The following is a 17,547-nucleotide window of genomic DNA, read 5'->3' on the forward strand; positions in this document are numbered from 1 at the left end:
TAAATTTAAAATACTATTTAAATATAATTTACGATTCGTCGAATGCCAGAAAATGTCTAGTTCCTACTGTAATTTTACAATTGGTTTCTCGGCAATGATCGCCAAGTTTTTGACTCGAAGGCAAACTCCGACTAGATTGTGGGAAGTGACTCCTGTGAATAGGGATTATAAAGAATGGACACTTCGCGTCGGTACCTTTGATGTAGCCAGACTGATTTCAATGACCTTCAAGCCAGCTAGAGCGTGAGATTCTGCTTTCTCCCTAGAGTTGGCACTGACATCACACCAGCTAGCAGTCGACACATCGGAAATATAACACATAATTAACACATCTAGGTACATTATGTACTCAAATAAAATAAATTGGATCCATAAAATAATAAATCCGTCATTAACTGTAATGTCTAGACTCTAGAGTTCCTTTGTAATGAGAGTTGAGACGTTGACCCCAACAACCATTAAAATATATAATGATTTGATAGCAGTGTAAATGGAAAAACAAAACTCTTATGAGAAGTAAAACCATTTACCTATATTATATTATATACAAATATTAAACGAATTTGATACATAGTTTTATAATATGTTATATTATTTTATAATATAATTTATTATGTCTGAAATATAAAAAATTATTATTATATTTTGTCATTGAGAAATAAGGGTAAGCTGTTAACTTGAATTTATTTGAAGCAAAGCGTTACTGGATTATGCAATAAGGTAGGCGATGTTTGGATCCTGTGTCTCAACTCTATACTCAATTATTATCTCAGCATATGCTCGATTACACTAACCTCTAGCGCTTGAAAGTGGAACTAAACGCTGGTGCACAGAGAAACAAAACACAGGAAAATTCGCTCAGTGACCATTCTTTATAATCCCTATTCGCTGGTGACTCAATGTGTGCCTTTAAAGGTTAAAATGAAGTTGTTTTCGAACTTATGGCATTGCAAACGAGATTGTGCTACAGCTTCTACTCACTGACGTTAGTTCCATTTTTTCATTCTCTATGTAATTGGCATTCATTGCTCAACGCATAACAATACCGTCTTCAACAATGCAAATGACATATTGAACCGCCATTTTGAGTTTTGATTTCAATTAAAGCAAGCAAAAATAGTGTTTTATGGACAGTATGTGAATTAAGGAGCTCGGTTCGATTCTCATGGGACAACCAGGATGAACCTCTTCCCATTGAGGTAAGATTTCTAAGTTATAAATTCGATTCTTGCTTGAAAACTGCAGCAATAAGTAGGGAATAAAAACATTTACGTTTTATAGCGTCAATGGCGATTATAGGAATGAATGTTTATATGGGAGGCTGATAATTTTAAGCCTCGATTGGACAAGCACATTTAAAAACACTACCGAAATCGCGACGCATTTTAAAAATTACTGAGCACAATGATGTTTTATGGTTTTAATACATTACATTGTTTTATGGCAATCCTTTCTTATCAATAAATACGAACAAAATAAATCGTATAATTCAGCGATTCTGACAGTGTGGCATTCGATGAATCGCAAATTATATTTAAATAGTATTTTAAATTTGGAGAACAGGCCTACTGCAAAATGTAGGTATACGAAATCACGAAAATACGAATCAATAAAAACATGAAACATCATCAATAACAATAATTATAGTATAATCGTAAAATTACAAAATAAATATTAATAACTTAATTATTGTATTTCATTTTGATTAATATCATTAATACTATTAAAGATCTAAAGAGAAATATAATATTTATCAGTTTCATATCTGGATTCTCTGCATATTTATCCTGAAAACAAATTACTGCAATAGAGTAATGCAGTTAAGCAGAAATGAGGCTACAGCTTTCCGCCATAAAGCCAGACGATTATAAAAAATTTGTAGCTTTTAGAAAGGAAATATTCATTCCACCGATCAGAATAATTGAGATGTTACATAATTACGTGTGTTAATATTATTAATTAGTATTAAAATATATTAACATTTGTATTGTAAGGATTATTTTCTTTTGTTTTTCTTTTAACGATCTTATAAAAGTTCATAGTAGGTCTACCGATTATAGCAAAATGCAAGTTTTTGACAATGTACGGTATGTACAGTAGTGGCAAAAAAAACTGGACCGACGGAATAATCAAAGTCCTGAAATGAGCCACTGCTCATGCCATGCCCTCATTCACAAGATAATGAGTGATCTATTGAAATTGTAGTTTCGACTGCTGACGTAGCCCATTTCGAAAACCATTAGAAAATAATCTGGTAAAATTCATGTTCTGGGAACAGTAAGTTAATTAAGTAGTAAAATATCGCTGCAATCGAAAAGTATTGGGAATAAATTTGAATAAGGAACAAAAAAAAGTTTCCTTCCCAGGCAGGATTCGAACCACGAAAGTCTTAGTTACCAGTCTATCGTGGCTCTGGAGTGAACAAGGCTCTGAAATCAGCTACAAGGGTCGGTCCGTTTTTTTTTTTTGCCACTACTGTACATTATTAACATAGTTTAAATTCTATATTTATACCCATTTCAATAAATAATAATAATTCTAACACTAATGAAACTTGGAAATCCTCCCTAACCACATATGGGACTGTTATCTGATTTGCGTTGCGTTAATTCATGATCAAATGAAAGTGAGTATTGTATTAATATTACAAAGGATAGCACTTTTTAGAAAAGAATGAAGTCAAAATATGCTACATTTTAGAAGATCAAAGAAATTTATTTTCATGAATATGCTAAATACGAGTGTACCAGTCCCGTACTATAAATGTCAACTTGATGTTAGGGATACAGGGAAAGGTTTGACTAAGTTCCTTTCTTTGCAAATCAATACTTCATGGAAGTATTAATCATTTCACCACAAACAAGTGCAAATTTTTACTTAGTTCCTTTCTAAATTATGCGATTAAAATATACAGGTGGTACATTCATTATAGGCTACTTAAAATCAATTTTTTTTCTCATAAAATAATACTTTTTATTAAATTTCGATATAATAATATAATTATTATTATTATTATTATTATTATTATAACAATATTAATAATATTTAATTACTAATGGCTTTTAGAGAACCCATAGGTTCATTGACACTCTCACATCAGCCTGCCATCGTCGGTCCCTATCCTAAGTAAGATTAATCCAGTCCCTACCATCATATTCCACCTCCCTCAAATCTATTTTAATATTATCCTCCCACCTACGTCTCGGCCTCCCCAATGGTCTTTTTTTCCTCAGCAGCCATTCCAGGTTCCGTACGGGACACTTTAGACAGCAACTTTGGAAATATAATTGTCTATAAAGTTTATATCTTTGGTAAAATATGTTCAGTGATAAATGAATAATTTTGTTAAAGTGTGAAGGACCCTCTTCCTGAAACAGAATAGTTTACTGAATTTTATTTTCTGAGAAATATCTAAATAAAATGAGGTTCTGTACGGGACATTTTTTAGACACCTCAATAGTCAACAAGCACTTTGATGGCAAAAATCTGTGATATCTGATTCCTTAAGTAACTGAAATTTTTTCCATGAACTTGTAGGCACTGAAACATTTTATAAAAATAGTTACTTCTTAAAAAAACCTTGTAACTGCTACGAATTAACCAGAAATACTTGGTTCCGTATGGGACAGTCAAAAAGTTCCATACGGGACACTTGTGAATTAGAAGTCTTCTTTGAGAGTTTTTTTGTTTTTTGGAGGTAATAATGTAATTTTAATATAACAAATATTTATTTTTATCGATTTTACATGTATTTTATGGGACAGCAATGTGCAATTAGAGGAAATTTTGTCATGAAACGGTCAGATTGATCTGCTGAATTTAACCATAAGAAGTTATATGTTAATGATTATGTATTATACTGTACATTAAACTGCAAGTTTATTTCAATTTAAGAACCTTCAGTTAAATTTATAATGCAATATGTCAGCTCCTTTTCTAACAATATCAGAATCATTTAGATTCTTCTTATCTGAGACACTTTGACAATGCTTTGAAATGAAGAGGATTCCTCATCTAGCTTAAAATGTTTGTCATTTTTGGTTGTCTGCTTAAAAAAAAAAGTACTTTAATACCTTTGTTCTCAACCTTGCCATTACATATAGTCAGTGCTGTCATGGTAATTTTTTCCTTGGCCATATGCCCCATCCCTTGTTTTTTCCCTTGAAATATATTTTACTCTCCTCTCTTTATCTTTCCAACTGTCATTTAATGATTTTATTAGTATTAAAGAAGAAGTAAAGAAATTGTTTTGCTTTACATTTTAATTGTACAACAAATTTGATTTAAAGAATATACCATGTAGCACCACTGTAGATGCATACTTGTCTTTATGAATCTTGGAGTGTGTATTTGCAGCACGTCTTGTTTTTCAACCATTATTTTATATAATTCTGGATTCCTGTGCTGCAGAGGTGGACAATTTTTGTTCATGAACATCAAACAAAATACATTAAGAACACCAAGAGATGATCTAAGATCTGTACATGTACAAAACTTAGGCACCCATATGCTGTATGCCTCCGTACAGACAAAATTTTCTTTTCCCCATACAATTAATTAAAAAAAAAATTGTAGGTTCTCATATGATGTATGACCCCGTATGACCTCCACCATGACAGCACTGCATATAGTATGATATTTATGCTTTAGTCCCTTATCACTTGTCAATTCAACTTCAATGAACTTTCTAGGATTTAAATCTTCCAGATTCATGGGATGTTTTAGGTTGTGATGGCTTTGTTCTAGAGGAGACATATTTTCACATTCTGAAGACTTATATCTCTAGCTATAGCGTCTGATTCTGAGTCATTTGCTGTAAGTGACGAGTCAGAGTAAATCTCGTAATATAGGCTTCTTACAAGGGAAGGGTTTCGGCTCGAACAGGAATTTCGTATCCAAAATTTCTATACAAGCCCATCTTTACATCTCTGTAAAGCTCCCAAAAGCATTCGTTTGTGTAATGTGTGGTTTGTCTGTTAGAGCACTGTACAGGTTGAGGGATGGGGAGAGCACTGCACAAGTTAAGGGGATGGGACACCTTACCCGTAAGCCTAGCCTAGCCTAGAAGCTAGTGCGACTGGTAAAATGTCTGAAGCCCATTTAAAAACATTTCTCTCCAACGTTCTATCCGAAAATATTGCAGCTAATCAAGAATGTACACTGTTGTGTGAGTCATTGAATGTGCACAAGAACACGACCTTAATAAATGAATCATTCCAAGACTAGGACATGGAATGTATGATCATGCCACCTAAAAAAAACTAAATTTATCCAGCCTCTGGATATCTATTTCCTTAGACAATATTATGCTCGGAATATAGCAGATTGCATAAGGACTCTTGCTGAGAATCCAGAACTTAACTTGGGAAATCGAGTGTTTATAATGAAAATGCACTCTGTTATTCATAACCAGTTGTCTGCTCCAGTGTACCACCCTATGCTTCAATATTCCTGGCAGTCAGCTTGTTACGTGAATCCTGAACAAGTCTTGAACTTCAAAAATGTAATTCAGATGGCATTTGATTTTTCAGCACTGGAGTGTGATTCAGAAGATTGTTTAGGTATTGCTTTTGCGTGTTGTGCTTATTGTTCTACTCCATGCTGTATCATGAATTTATGGAGAATCCTCATGTACATCTTTAAAGAAGTGTATTGACCAATACCAACCAAATGGAGGGTTACACAAATGAATGCTTTTACGGTCTTCATCCCCATTGTGAGGTAAGTCTCTGTACAAATTTTTAACCAAAAATTCCTGTTCGAGCCGAAACCCTTCCCTTGTTAGAGTGGTTAATGTGGTTAATTCTTTAAAGATGCTGTGTCTACACATTTCTGATCGGGCTGTTGTGGCAACAAGAACGCTTTCACAGTCATGGTAAAAAACAGTGACTTTGCTGAATTTTGGAGATCGCTGCTACTTTTTCCCATTGTTTGTTCTTGAGCTCTTCATATAGCCTATGAAACAAATTCAAATGTTCTACATAAAACACCAATAATCAACAATACAGCAACCTCGAGTTCTGTTAGTAATTGTCCTGTACAGAACTGTCCCATACGGAACTGTTCTGTACGGAACCTTATTTCCTTTAAAAATGCCTTATTAAAAATCTAATTAAAATTAGTGACGTTATGAGAGCGGTACTTACTTAACTTCTGTAAAAGATTGTGCACTTACCTTCTTTCATTAACGTGCAAAACAAACTTTATATCTTTTCTAGTTCCGTACAGGACAAGAAGATGGCTATCTTTATACATTGTCACAATAATTATAGGAAATAACAAAATACAAAATCACACTGTCCACCATGTACCTAATAGGTTCTACCAATAAGAAGTAGCAAGCATACCATCTTAAGGAAACTGATTTGGCTATATCAATAGTGAGAACATAGGGATACAAATTTACATTTCAAAAACAAGATTACTACCTACATTGTTTTGAGACCTTAAAAAATGAGAGTTAAAATACAAATAAATACATATTTTTTTGGAATCTGGCAATTTACACTATTCAGAAGCTCTCTTCGTCAAAATAAATTTTATTATCACAAATTTAATTTTTACCACTTAGGCTCATTTATCTTGGAATGGCTGTCAGGTCTTCCTTCTAACACTTTATATCAGCGATGCAGAACTGCACTCCAATTGTTGCATTCGTCACGAGCCGGACTAGTCATTCATTCCTTCCTCCAAGGTCACTCATCGTCCACATGACAAAGTACAGAAGATTTGTATTCACTGTCTAGAGATGGAATTCGAAGCAATATCGGTCGGAAAGTAGTAGTTTAAAGAACAATGGGGAAAATGAATACTTCTGTATTCAAAATAATCACAAAGCGCGTTGTCTCATTTGTGATCAGTTTATTGTTATAATTCTGTAGCCGGGAGGAAAAAGGTTAAAAGTAAAATTTTTTTTACTTTTCAGGAGAGCAGTAGAAAGATTGAAATTGCTGTAAATTATAGTTTTTTTTTTTTAATTTAGAGGTTTTTTCTGCATATTATTTGTTTATATTTCTTCTAAAATAAGTAATGTTGCTCATTTAACAACTTTCTTGATTATTTGTAAAAATAGCCGCACTTAAGCCCTTTTAAAAATAGAACCCAAACTGAGTAGAAGGGACTATGTAAACATAAGATCTTTTCCATATCAAAACAAATGAGAAATGTAAATTATTAGGAATGCAAAATAGGTCTTAAACATTATAGGACTGTTTATCTAGTGCTTAAAGTTTTAAAAGGAAAGGTCATCAGTATGTGATAAAATAGCTAAAATACAAGTTAGACCTTTTTAATAGGGACTCATGGAAAGTAAACATGTGATGTTTGTAAGGAATAAAGTATTAAATATTCTTAAGTCCTTTATTTTGCGTGTGCTCGATTCAAAAAGTACTTAGGATATGGATATTTTGTTACGCTCTATAAATCCAGTCAGGAGTCTTATTTGACTTTAACCATTTTGCCAGACTGTAGAGAATTGTTTCCACTTTCAGAATATATAAAAATCTCATTTTCACAAAAAACTGACTTAAAACCTTTTTCCTCCGGGCTACAGAATTATTGTGGTCGGAAAAACTTTCGTCATTTTTTCCGTAAGCACAGGTTTGTTGTATTCCGCCACATGGTTGCAGACGAGTCACGGAGAAGTCATTCAACGCCGGTGGATTGTTGAAGGGAAACCAATGCTTTCCTCATGCTTCTACCTCTATCTCTTTGAGTTCTGCATCCTGCTCTATATGTATTTCTGGATTCACCCATACTTGTTACATTCCCTGTCCAACTCAAATGTCTGAATTTAATGTTTCAATTATGTTAGGTGAAGAATGCAATGCGTGCAGTTCTGCGTTGTATAACTTCCTCCATTCTCCTGTAACTTCATTCCCCTCAGCTTCAAATATTTTCGTAAGCACCTTATTCTAGAACACACTTAACCTCTGTTCCTTTCTCAAAGTGAGAGTCCAATTTTCACAACCGTTAATATAGCTGTTTTATAAAATCTAACTTTCCGGGTTGGCGCAGTTGGTATAGCGCTGGCCTTCTATGCCCGATGTTGCGGGTTCGATCCCGGGCCAGGTCAATGGCATTTAAGTGTGCTTAAATGCGACAGGCTCATGTCAGTAGATTTACTGGCATATAAAAGAACTCCTGCAGGACAAAATTCCTGCACACCGGCGACGCTGATATAACCTCGGCAGTTGAGAGCGTCATTAAATAAAATATAACATTTAACATTTCTAACTTTCAGTTTTTTGAAAGCAGATTTGATGACAAAAGATTCTCAACCGAATAATAGCAGGCATTTCCGTTATTTATTCTGCGTTTAATTTCTTCTCGAGTGTCATTTGTTATTGCTGCTCGAAGATATTTGAAATTGTTCACCTTGTCAAAGAATAAATTTACAATTGTTACATTTCCATTTCGTGCTATGTTCTGGTCACACTACTTTGTCTTCTCGGGATTTACTTCCAAACCTATCTCATTACTTGATTTGGGTTCGATAAGCTGTGCAATAATATTCAAAATTTATGTAACAACCGTCAAGTCCACCGTTGTGGCTGAGGGGTTAGCAAGTCTAACTCCGAACCCAGCGAGCCAGGATTCGATCTCCGGTCGGGACGAGTTGCCTAGGTGAGGTTTTTCGGGGTTTTTCCCTCACTCCTATTGATGAATATCAGGTAACTTTATCAGGTGATTGGAACCCCACTCATCTTCGCCACTTCCTTTCCTCCCCTATCATCCTTTCATTCATCATTCCGTTACTTCTTCTGGTTTTCAGATCGCTCTACAGGCGGCCCTCCGAAGCTGCTGGCTCTCTCGACCGGCCTCCGTGGATTGTATTCAAGTGATGACGGATAGCTTCTGCAACGGAACCCAGGGCCAGACCTTCTCAGGGTAGGACTTCCGCCTCGGATCGTTAAGGGAGCCTTGGGTGGGCGTTGCCGAAGAAGGAATGGTATATAGACTCTGTTGTCTTGTAGGGATCGGTCGTTAAGAGGTCGGTACGCGTAGAGGATCGGTGGGCACGCAACTCATCCCATATGGGGGGGGGTATAGTGCGTGGGATGTTCCCTCCCTCCCTCCCTCCTAACAAGGAAAAAAAAAAAACCGTCAAACTTATCAGTATACAAATGTGATTGAACACACAGATGCTATTTTTACATATTGGAAGATAAATGATTAACGTTTTCGGTTCGAAGGAAGCATCTTCAGATCAATTAATAAACCTAGAGTACGTTATATTGCGAACAAATAGTGAAGTATATTATATGAAGTGAAAAGGAGAACATAATGGAAAACAATGGTGCATGTAAATGTCATTGGTTAAAATAGAATAAAACGAACATTAAAATAGTATCTATATAAAAGGTAGTAAAATTACGTATTGACAGGACGTAATGTAATTGATCATTGGGAACTTATATGAGAGGGAAGAGCGTGAGATGAGCAAGAGCAGAGGCGAGCTACATAAGGCGAAATAGACAGTCGCCTAGGGTCTCGCTCCTGAAAAGGCCACGCGACTGCAAGTATTTAAAATTTGGTTTTTCATTCAGATACCTATATTTCCCTTTATTTACGTGTTATTTCTTCTTATATTTCCACATTCTTATTTATTTTCATCTTTAATGGAATACAATAATATATAATTGACACCAGAGTCTAGCTTTCAAAGTGCATTCATTCATTCATTCATTCATTCATTCATTCATTCATTCATTCATTCATTCATTCATTCATTCATTCATTCGTTCGTTCGTTCATTCATTCTCACTCGATCGCCTTTCTTGGAATTCGTATTTCCATTCCTCCTGCTCCACACGCACTTTCGATCAGCAATGAGGAAATATTATAAATAATGATAAACACACTTAAATGCCATTGACTTGGGCCGGGGTCTAACCTGCAACATGGGGCACAGAAGGGTAACGCTATACAGACTACGCTACCCAGGCCGTATTCTCAAAAGTATAGTGGACAAATTTTCGAATAACGTCAATAAAAGTGATATTCCTCGAAAATTACTACCGTTAGACTTTTCCCCTTCTTAAAGAAAGGTATAATAATTTATTATGGACTACTTCATTTGTTCTGGTATAATTTCCTTTTCCAAATAGCAAGTACAAGCTCATTTCACCAGATAATACTTTACATTCTCTTCTATTAGACTAATTTTGCGCACTGGAATTTCATCGATACCTGGAGACTTGTACTTTTTCAGCTTTTCTATCGTAATTTCGACTTCAGAAAGTGTAGCTGGGCTATGAATAGCTCAGAAGTTTGTATTTGAATATAGTCCCGATCATTTCTATTTGTCCTAGGTAAGTTATATTTAGTAGTCGCCCAAAATAGTTTTTCTATTTCTTCAGGATGGAATGAGAGTTTGTATGCAAGTCATCATTCTCATTCTTGCTTGATAGCCTTTTTTAAGTCTTTTATATAAATCTCTAATGTTTTTATTCCTAGTATTTGTTTCTACCTTATTCAGTTTTTCCATCACGTAATCACTCTTTTGGTTCCTACGTTTACAAATTGCTTCCCGTCTTTCATTTAAATTATTATCTGTTAATTCTTTATAATAAGAATCATCATCATCATCATCATCATCATCATCATCATCATCATCATCATCATCATCATCATCATCATCATTCTAACAAGTATTGGGCCATCCGTTACGGTCTCAAGCCAGCTCTTTAAAGATGGGCTATTCCATTTATCCACGGACACAATTAGACACTCCATATTATAATTACTTAAATTCATTGGCTTTTTTCCAGGTTCTAGATATAACAGAACAAAACATTACATATAACAGTTTCTTTGAGTAAAAGTTCATGGTTTGTAATCAGTGTAAATTTAAAATATTTGGATTAATGTATTAACACATGTATTAACGGACACACCTCACACAGAATAAAATTGTATAACTCTTGTAAGCAATGAAAGTTTTCTGTGAATTTAACAACAATGTTTATTTATTAACAGTACTACCCTAGACAGGAATGAACAAGACACTATTAGGTACTAGGCATTAAACTGAAAATCATCTGTGTACATTGTAATCGATTAATATTTATTGTCGCGGACACACACAGAAATGTCACGGACACACACACTGTGTTATTATTATACACTGTTTATTAATTTGTTTAACATAAAGTGCAAATAATGAAGATTTATTACATTGTCTATTATAAATATTTATGAATTTTTATGTTTATGTTTTTCGTTCAAAGATTGAACAATTTAATTATGTCCCAGATCTTCCTAGGGTTCTCTTTCCTCTTGGACAGTAGGTAGAAATGTGACGAGGAATGCGAGTTCTTTCCATGCGGTGAACATGTTGCTGCCAGCTAGTTCTGTAACTATAGATGTAATCCAAAATAGAAGATATTTCAAGCTCTTGAAGAACATCTTCTTTCCTCTTGCGGTCTAATTAGTATAGCCAGCTGTTCTTCGCAGAAATTTCATTTTGTTGGCTACTATTCGAGTTTTATCTCTTTCCCCCCTTATAATAATAATAATAATAATAATAATAATAATAATAATAATAATAATAATAAAAAGAGAGAAATAGAAATGAACTACAAGAACTCCAAGTTTGTACAATACGTTAAAAGTGATTCGCAGTGGAAAATGTTTGAGAAACACTGGCATAATATATCACAAAATTTTTACAGTTATTATTAAATTTAATTCAAATTCAAGTACTGTTATGAAAATCTTTATCTATCTCTAATTTAATAGGAATATATTGTACGAATGAACAGCTGACGTCGAAATGCTTGTAACGTTTCATCTAAGTTACGAAGTCACAATAGAAAAGGTCTTACGGGGGCCACGAACTTATCACAGATTCTTGGAATAACAGCTAAATTGACATGTAGTTAGTTATCTTTCTTTTTTGGTGCTCCTATTATTGAACCGGTTTGAACGTTGACAGAAACTGAAATATATTGAATCACATTACGTCTGATCACTTGTTTAGGTCACATAATCCCAAGTTCATCATCGGTTCATTTTGAAAAAAAATAAAAGCATACATTTTATCTTTCCACGTTCGAAAGTGGAAAGCTGCACTGTGTACTGCATTTTCGGCGAGAGCGTGGAAAGAAAAAAATATGTCCACATAATCAATCAATCAATCAATCAATCAATCAATCAATCAATCAATCAATCAATCAATCAATCAATCAATCAATCAATCAATCAGAGTGTAATCAAACTGACATCCCCAGCACAAGAGTCCCTTTCCCTACTCCATCTACGCCGGTTATCACTAGCTGTATTAAAATAAATTCCAAGGCGGCTTTTACAAGTCTTTCAGAACTTTCGAAACAATTCCAGGAATCTACATTGTAATTCACTGATTCGATCATCAAAGTTTCTTGCATTATTGTAGGCCTTCAGAGACATCTCCTGTACCTGCGACAGAGGACCTTGCAACTGACCCAGCCTACATCTGGCTACATCATGATACCAGACAAAGGAATGGCATACCCAACGGAATTAATAAGGTAAGATCTTGCGGCTTTCATCTTCTTTTTTAGGTGAAATAATTGAATTAGCATGAACTATTATTTCCGCAGTATTCGTGGTCCGCATTGCAGTAGTAAGAAACTGACTGTTTAAGATCATCTAGCTCCAGAGATATAATGCTTTTGCGTTGAGAATACTCATGTCAAATTGTTGTATTTTCATTAAAGACTTCCTTAATTCTTGAAATTAATTTGTATCGATTTTTTAATAGTTTGCATGTTCAAATGTGTGAAAATATGTAGATTTTAACGACGATAAAACAGTATATGTTTCCGTATAGGGTTTTGTGTCTTTAGGGTTTAGGCAACACATCTGTTACAAACCGCGTACAAAAGTATTAACCGCAGATCTACGAGTATATACAGATACCGAAAAAAACTTTGTAGATCCCTGATTCTATAAGTTTCGCTTACAACACAGTGCGCATGTGCAGTAGCCAAGACTGCAATCTTATCCAGGCGAAAAATTTCCTGGAACTCTTCTTCGCTATATTATGTAAAGAAATCTACCCAATTTCTGTACACCCTTGATCTATTAATATTGTATACAATAACGAATCTTTTCCATCTTAATACGATAAACGTATTATGAGAACTTCTAATATTGCTATAGGAATAATCACCACAGTTGCGTCTCCAGTAACGTAAATATTTCCGATATATTTAATAGGCTTTTTATTTCAATGAAACGGCAGAAAATCGAAGTCCAATGCATTCTTTCCATAGGTCACAGCATGTGAGAAGAGTCACGGATTCCGTATTCCCCACCCAACATCGAGAATTTAAGTTACTGAGTGATTTAAGCAATCATTGGGCCTGCTGAACGTTCGAGAAACTAATTTATAACACTTAATGAATATTTAGGCCTAAATATTGATCGAGAAACCGGCCTTTCCTTTCATTCTAACTAATTGCTTATTTGCCAGGTAATTGCCTAAAAATTAACACAGTAAAGAAGTTGAAAAGATAATTAGTGATATGTAAGTGTTAAAAATGTACCGTATAGGAGAACAATGGATAAAATTTTCTGTCTTGCTTCAGGTGAACGAGAGGGTCGATAACAGCATTTAAGGGCAAGATGTGAGCCATTGGAAATAATTACGAAGTTATGATAAAGCGATTATTTGTCTTCTTAACACTTAAGGCTTATTCCCACACATTTATTAAGAACCACGTGAAGATTGTGACAGCGTGAGGCAATATTTTGATTCCGGTTATGTATACTTGATACATCACCACGAAAATAGTGAGTCAGTTCTTCATTTTTTTCTCTTAAAGGGTAAGACTGCGTAGTCTGTGATGATATGAAACTACAGAGTTTTCCATATATTATAACGTCTCCCTTGCACCGCAAGTTAAGCGGTATTTTTCTGATGCGTTAAAGAAAAAAGTATATTATGGCTTCAAGCATTGCTTAAAAGCATCACATCGTTTTGTTTATCTGTACTAAGGATACCGTTGTTTTTAACTAATGGTCAGTACTTGGCCGTTCGTCATTCACCCATATGAAGCCGGTTATGTAGGCCAATTTTCCGATAGGGTACGCACACAAAGGAAGCAGGTTTTCTGCTTTCAGGTTGCCGGCGCCGGCACGCGCTTACCAGCGCCAAGAAGTATTACGTGTTAGCTAATGAGGTCCGAACAGAAAGGAAGCAGGTTCGTACTTGTCAACGCGTGCAACAAGCGCCCACAAGTTTCCGGAATGGTACGCACACAAAGAACGCTGGTTTCCCGCTTTCAGGTTGCCGGCGCCGACACGCGCTTACCCGCGCCAAGAAGTTCTGCATGTTAACTAATGAGGTCCGAACAGAAAGGATACAGGTTCGTACTTGTCAACGCGTGCAACAAGCGCCTACAAGTTTACCGGAATGAATCTTTAATTCCTGCTCGCTTGTTGTTGACGCCTGTATTCTGTATTATCGGTGCACAGTAGAAAGTAAAATGAATAGTGATGCATCATTGCTGCTGTTTATAACAAACCTGCGGTATGGGATAAAAAAAGACAAGACAGTATCATAGCAAAAGGAATGTGTCGTGTCCGTCGCCCTCGAGCTTCGAACAGGACTAGAGATGTAGGCTCGTGCAGGAACTAAGTCCTCGGTGTGAGAGACAATGAAGCTTTATTACCAAGTGCCGACAGGCAAGCGCGTCTTACAATGCTTTGCGGGTTTATATAGACATCGGAAGGCTGATAAGCGATAGGTCGCTGACCAAGCTCATGTAACCTTTTGACCATCGTCTTCCTTGACCTTGGGGGTCAGGATTGAACAGTATTCTTGTATGTGATCGTTACTTCTTATGATTTTATAAATGGACCGAATCGGTTAAATGAAGCAAAGATTTTCAATCTAGTGTTACAATTTAAATGAAGCAAAACGGACTCAGAAAACAAAATAATTGGAACATAAATTTAACAATTCAGCCTTACGAAATCTGTACACAGTCTGATGAAATGATGAGTTCAATTACACAACTGCGGTAATACCTGTGAAATAAGTTAATTATCATTACACCTCCCTCCTTGAGAGCAAACATATTGTTCTTGATGGACATTATGTTTGTAGTCTTGAGTTCATAGTTCATTGTCCCTGTTTTTCTTTTACATATAACAACACACATAAGAATATTTGAAAAAATAAAAACAACAAAACAACAAAAAGTTAGGTTACACTTAACACAAAATTACTCGAGAACTGATATTCATTAACACTGGATTTCTTTCATTACCACAATTGTCCTTAACATGTCCATGTCCAGACTTGAATAAGATTCACTTTGATTATATATCTATTTTTTTTTATTCCCGCATAATTAAATCATTGACACAAACTTATTGTCATTACTATGTTCTTTTTTTTTTACACAGACACCTCATTGTTACAACGCGAAAGTTTGATTTAGACAATTTAATGTTCATATTTTACTTTATCGCCATGTTGATCTAGAGTTCTTAGTTCGATGAGAACGCGTACGATGTGCTACAGCATCGACTTCTTCCAATCCGTTGTCATCGGACGCCATCAGCGAAGTTCCGGGGCTCGAAGTATTGACTTCCTTAGCTGTGATAGGTAGGGATATCGTGCTCCCACGGTGGTAGTGGACATTACCAGTGTGAATAGTTTGTTGCAGAAAGCAGTGTTTCGTTGACTCCATACAATCTGAGTGCTGGCAATTGTTCCACAGCGACGATCCAAGTCTTCTGCAGCATTTGCAGCAATAACAACTGCAGCAAATAGTGATAAGCAGTGCAATCATGACGACAGCAATTGTAGTTATCCATGACGTATATTGTAGCTTTTGTGAATGTTCCAGTCGCCATTTTTCATCGTTGATGAGCTCGTTGACCTCCTCTATCTTATGTGCAGTTACTTGCAATTCATCAGTGTGTGATAGGACATTGCTAATAGGAAGGTTTAATTTAATTTTCTCGAGGAAAGTTTGTTGACTTGCGGTTAGGCAACAATCAAGGTCAATAGGAGTATTCGGGATTAGGTCTACATCAGGGAAAGTGACATTAGATGTGATAGTTGCATAGGCAAAAATGACGGAATGCACGGAATATCCTTTGCATCCAGGCTGCATCTGAAGGCGACCTCTGCCCTCTAAGGTAAGTGATTTAGGTGATTGGCTTTCACCACATAAGATCGTGAAGATCTCTGGCTTCGGAGTTACGTGCAGCCACTCATTTCCAAACAGCTTTATCCACAATGTGCTTCTGATTTCTATCATGCGCTGCGAACAGGAACTCGGCGTCTCCGTAGACGAAGGATGCAGCAGCGTTGCTTCACAGTCCTCTCCTGACTTGTAGGACGTAATTGGGAAGGCTTCTTTGCACACAAATTTCATCTCGTTGAGCTGGTAACACCTTTCCACCTGGTACCGCGTCATCTTCGCGAACCGCTGATGCAGGTTGTCTGTTATGATGAATTCTCTTGGCGATTCAATGTAGAGGTGCTTCGTCGTCGACTTGTTGAACAAGTGAGCAGGTGCCGGGAAGGGGACAATTTGATACAATTGAAACTGTTGCGGAATTAAAAGAGGAATTTTTAGGATGTAGACAAGGAATTTACTTTGTATGTAAATTTGAGGGGTAATAATTTTTATCAGTTCTTGAGACGGGAAATTGACAGGATAATCTAAGCCCGCAATCGATTGCTCATCCTTCATTATGTTTTTAATTTGCATTGCAGTAATAATTTGTGGCTGTATGGCTCCGTCCTGCGCATGAATTAATGCATCTATAATCAACTCAAACATCTCCTTACATTCACTTATAACCCTTTCTATTTGAAGTACGTGTTCTGATATCATAGCAAGTGTTTGCGTTTCATCATACAATGAACTAGTGACTTTATTCACATGAGACGTTAATTTTGCGAGTCCATCTTTTAAAACTCGTTCGTTTCTTTCGACGTCACGGATCGTAGAGTTGAATGAACTTACGGCGGATTTAATGACAGTCATCTGATCTTTAGCGATACGCAAAAATTCTTTTTGATCCTGTTCTAATTCTGAAATCTTATTTGTATAATATGCGGCGTCGTCGTTGTCGAGTGTTCCGAAAAGTATTTTACTTATGTGACCTATGAAATTAAGTACGCCTCTTTTTTGCCTATTAGAGCTTGGCTCTTCGACAGTGTAATCAGCTACTATATCTTTCAAACGTTCTACGTATCTAATACGATTACCAATATACGAACGGAACGCGAGACAATCAGTGTAACCGTACCAAGTTTGATTCTTAATTCCGTCACAAAATCGCGACACTGACTGAACATGTTTTTTGACCTGTCTCAGTGATTCTCTTGCTGGTTCCATGTTTACATAGGTTATCAATTTATAGTGGGATGCGTACAATTGTACGTAGCCCCATGCATCGAAATATATTCCATTGAGGTCATTCAGGGTTGTGTGGTTGTAATCGGAACAAACACTATAATGGATGAGTAATAGGATGCACGAACTATACGTAGTTTCAATCCTCATGCTGTAAAGAGGAAAAATAAGGTTTCAC

At 35.8% G+C, this 17,547-nt stretch overlaps 1 protein-coding gene across 1 annotated transcript in view; it reads left to right on the plus strand.

Annotated features, from left to right (window-relative positions):
• LOC138715424 (uncharacterized) overlaps positions 1–17,547 on the plus strand; it is a 131,677-nt gene that overhangs the window by 100,705 nt on the left and 13,425 nt on the right. Inside the window, exon 8 of the mRNA XM_069848319.1 lies at positions 12,398–12,512. Within this exon, the coding sequence (XP_069704420.1) occupies positions 12,398–12,512 (115 nt within the window). The remainder of the gene's footprint in view (positions 1–12,397; positions 12,513–17,547) is intronic.

Source organism: Periplaneta americana, chromosome 15, assembly GCF_040183065.1.
Source record: "Periplaneta americana isolate PAMFEO1 chromosome 15, P.americana_PAMFEO1_priV1, whole genome shotgun sequence".
Taxonomy (NCBI): domain Eukaryota; kingdom Metazoa; phylum Arthropoda; class Insecta; order Blattodea; family Blattidae; genus Periplaneta; species Periplaneta americana.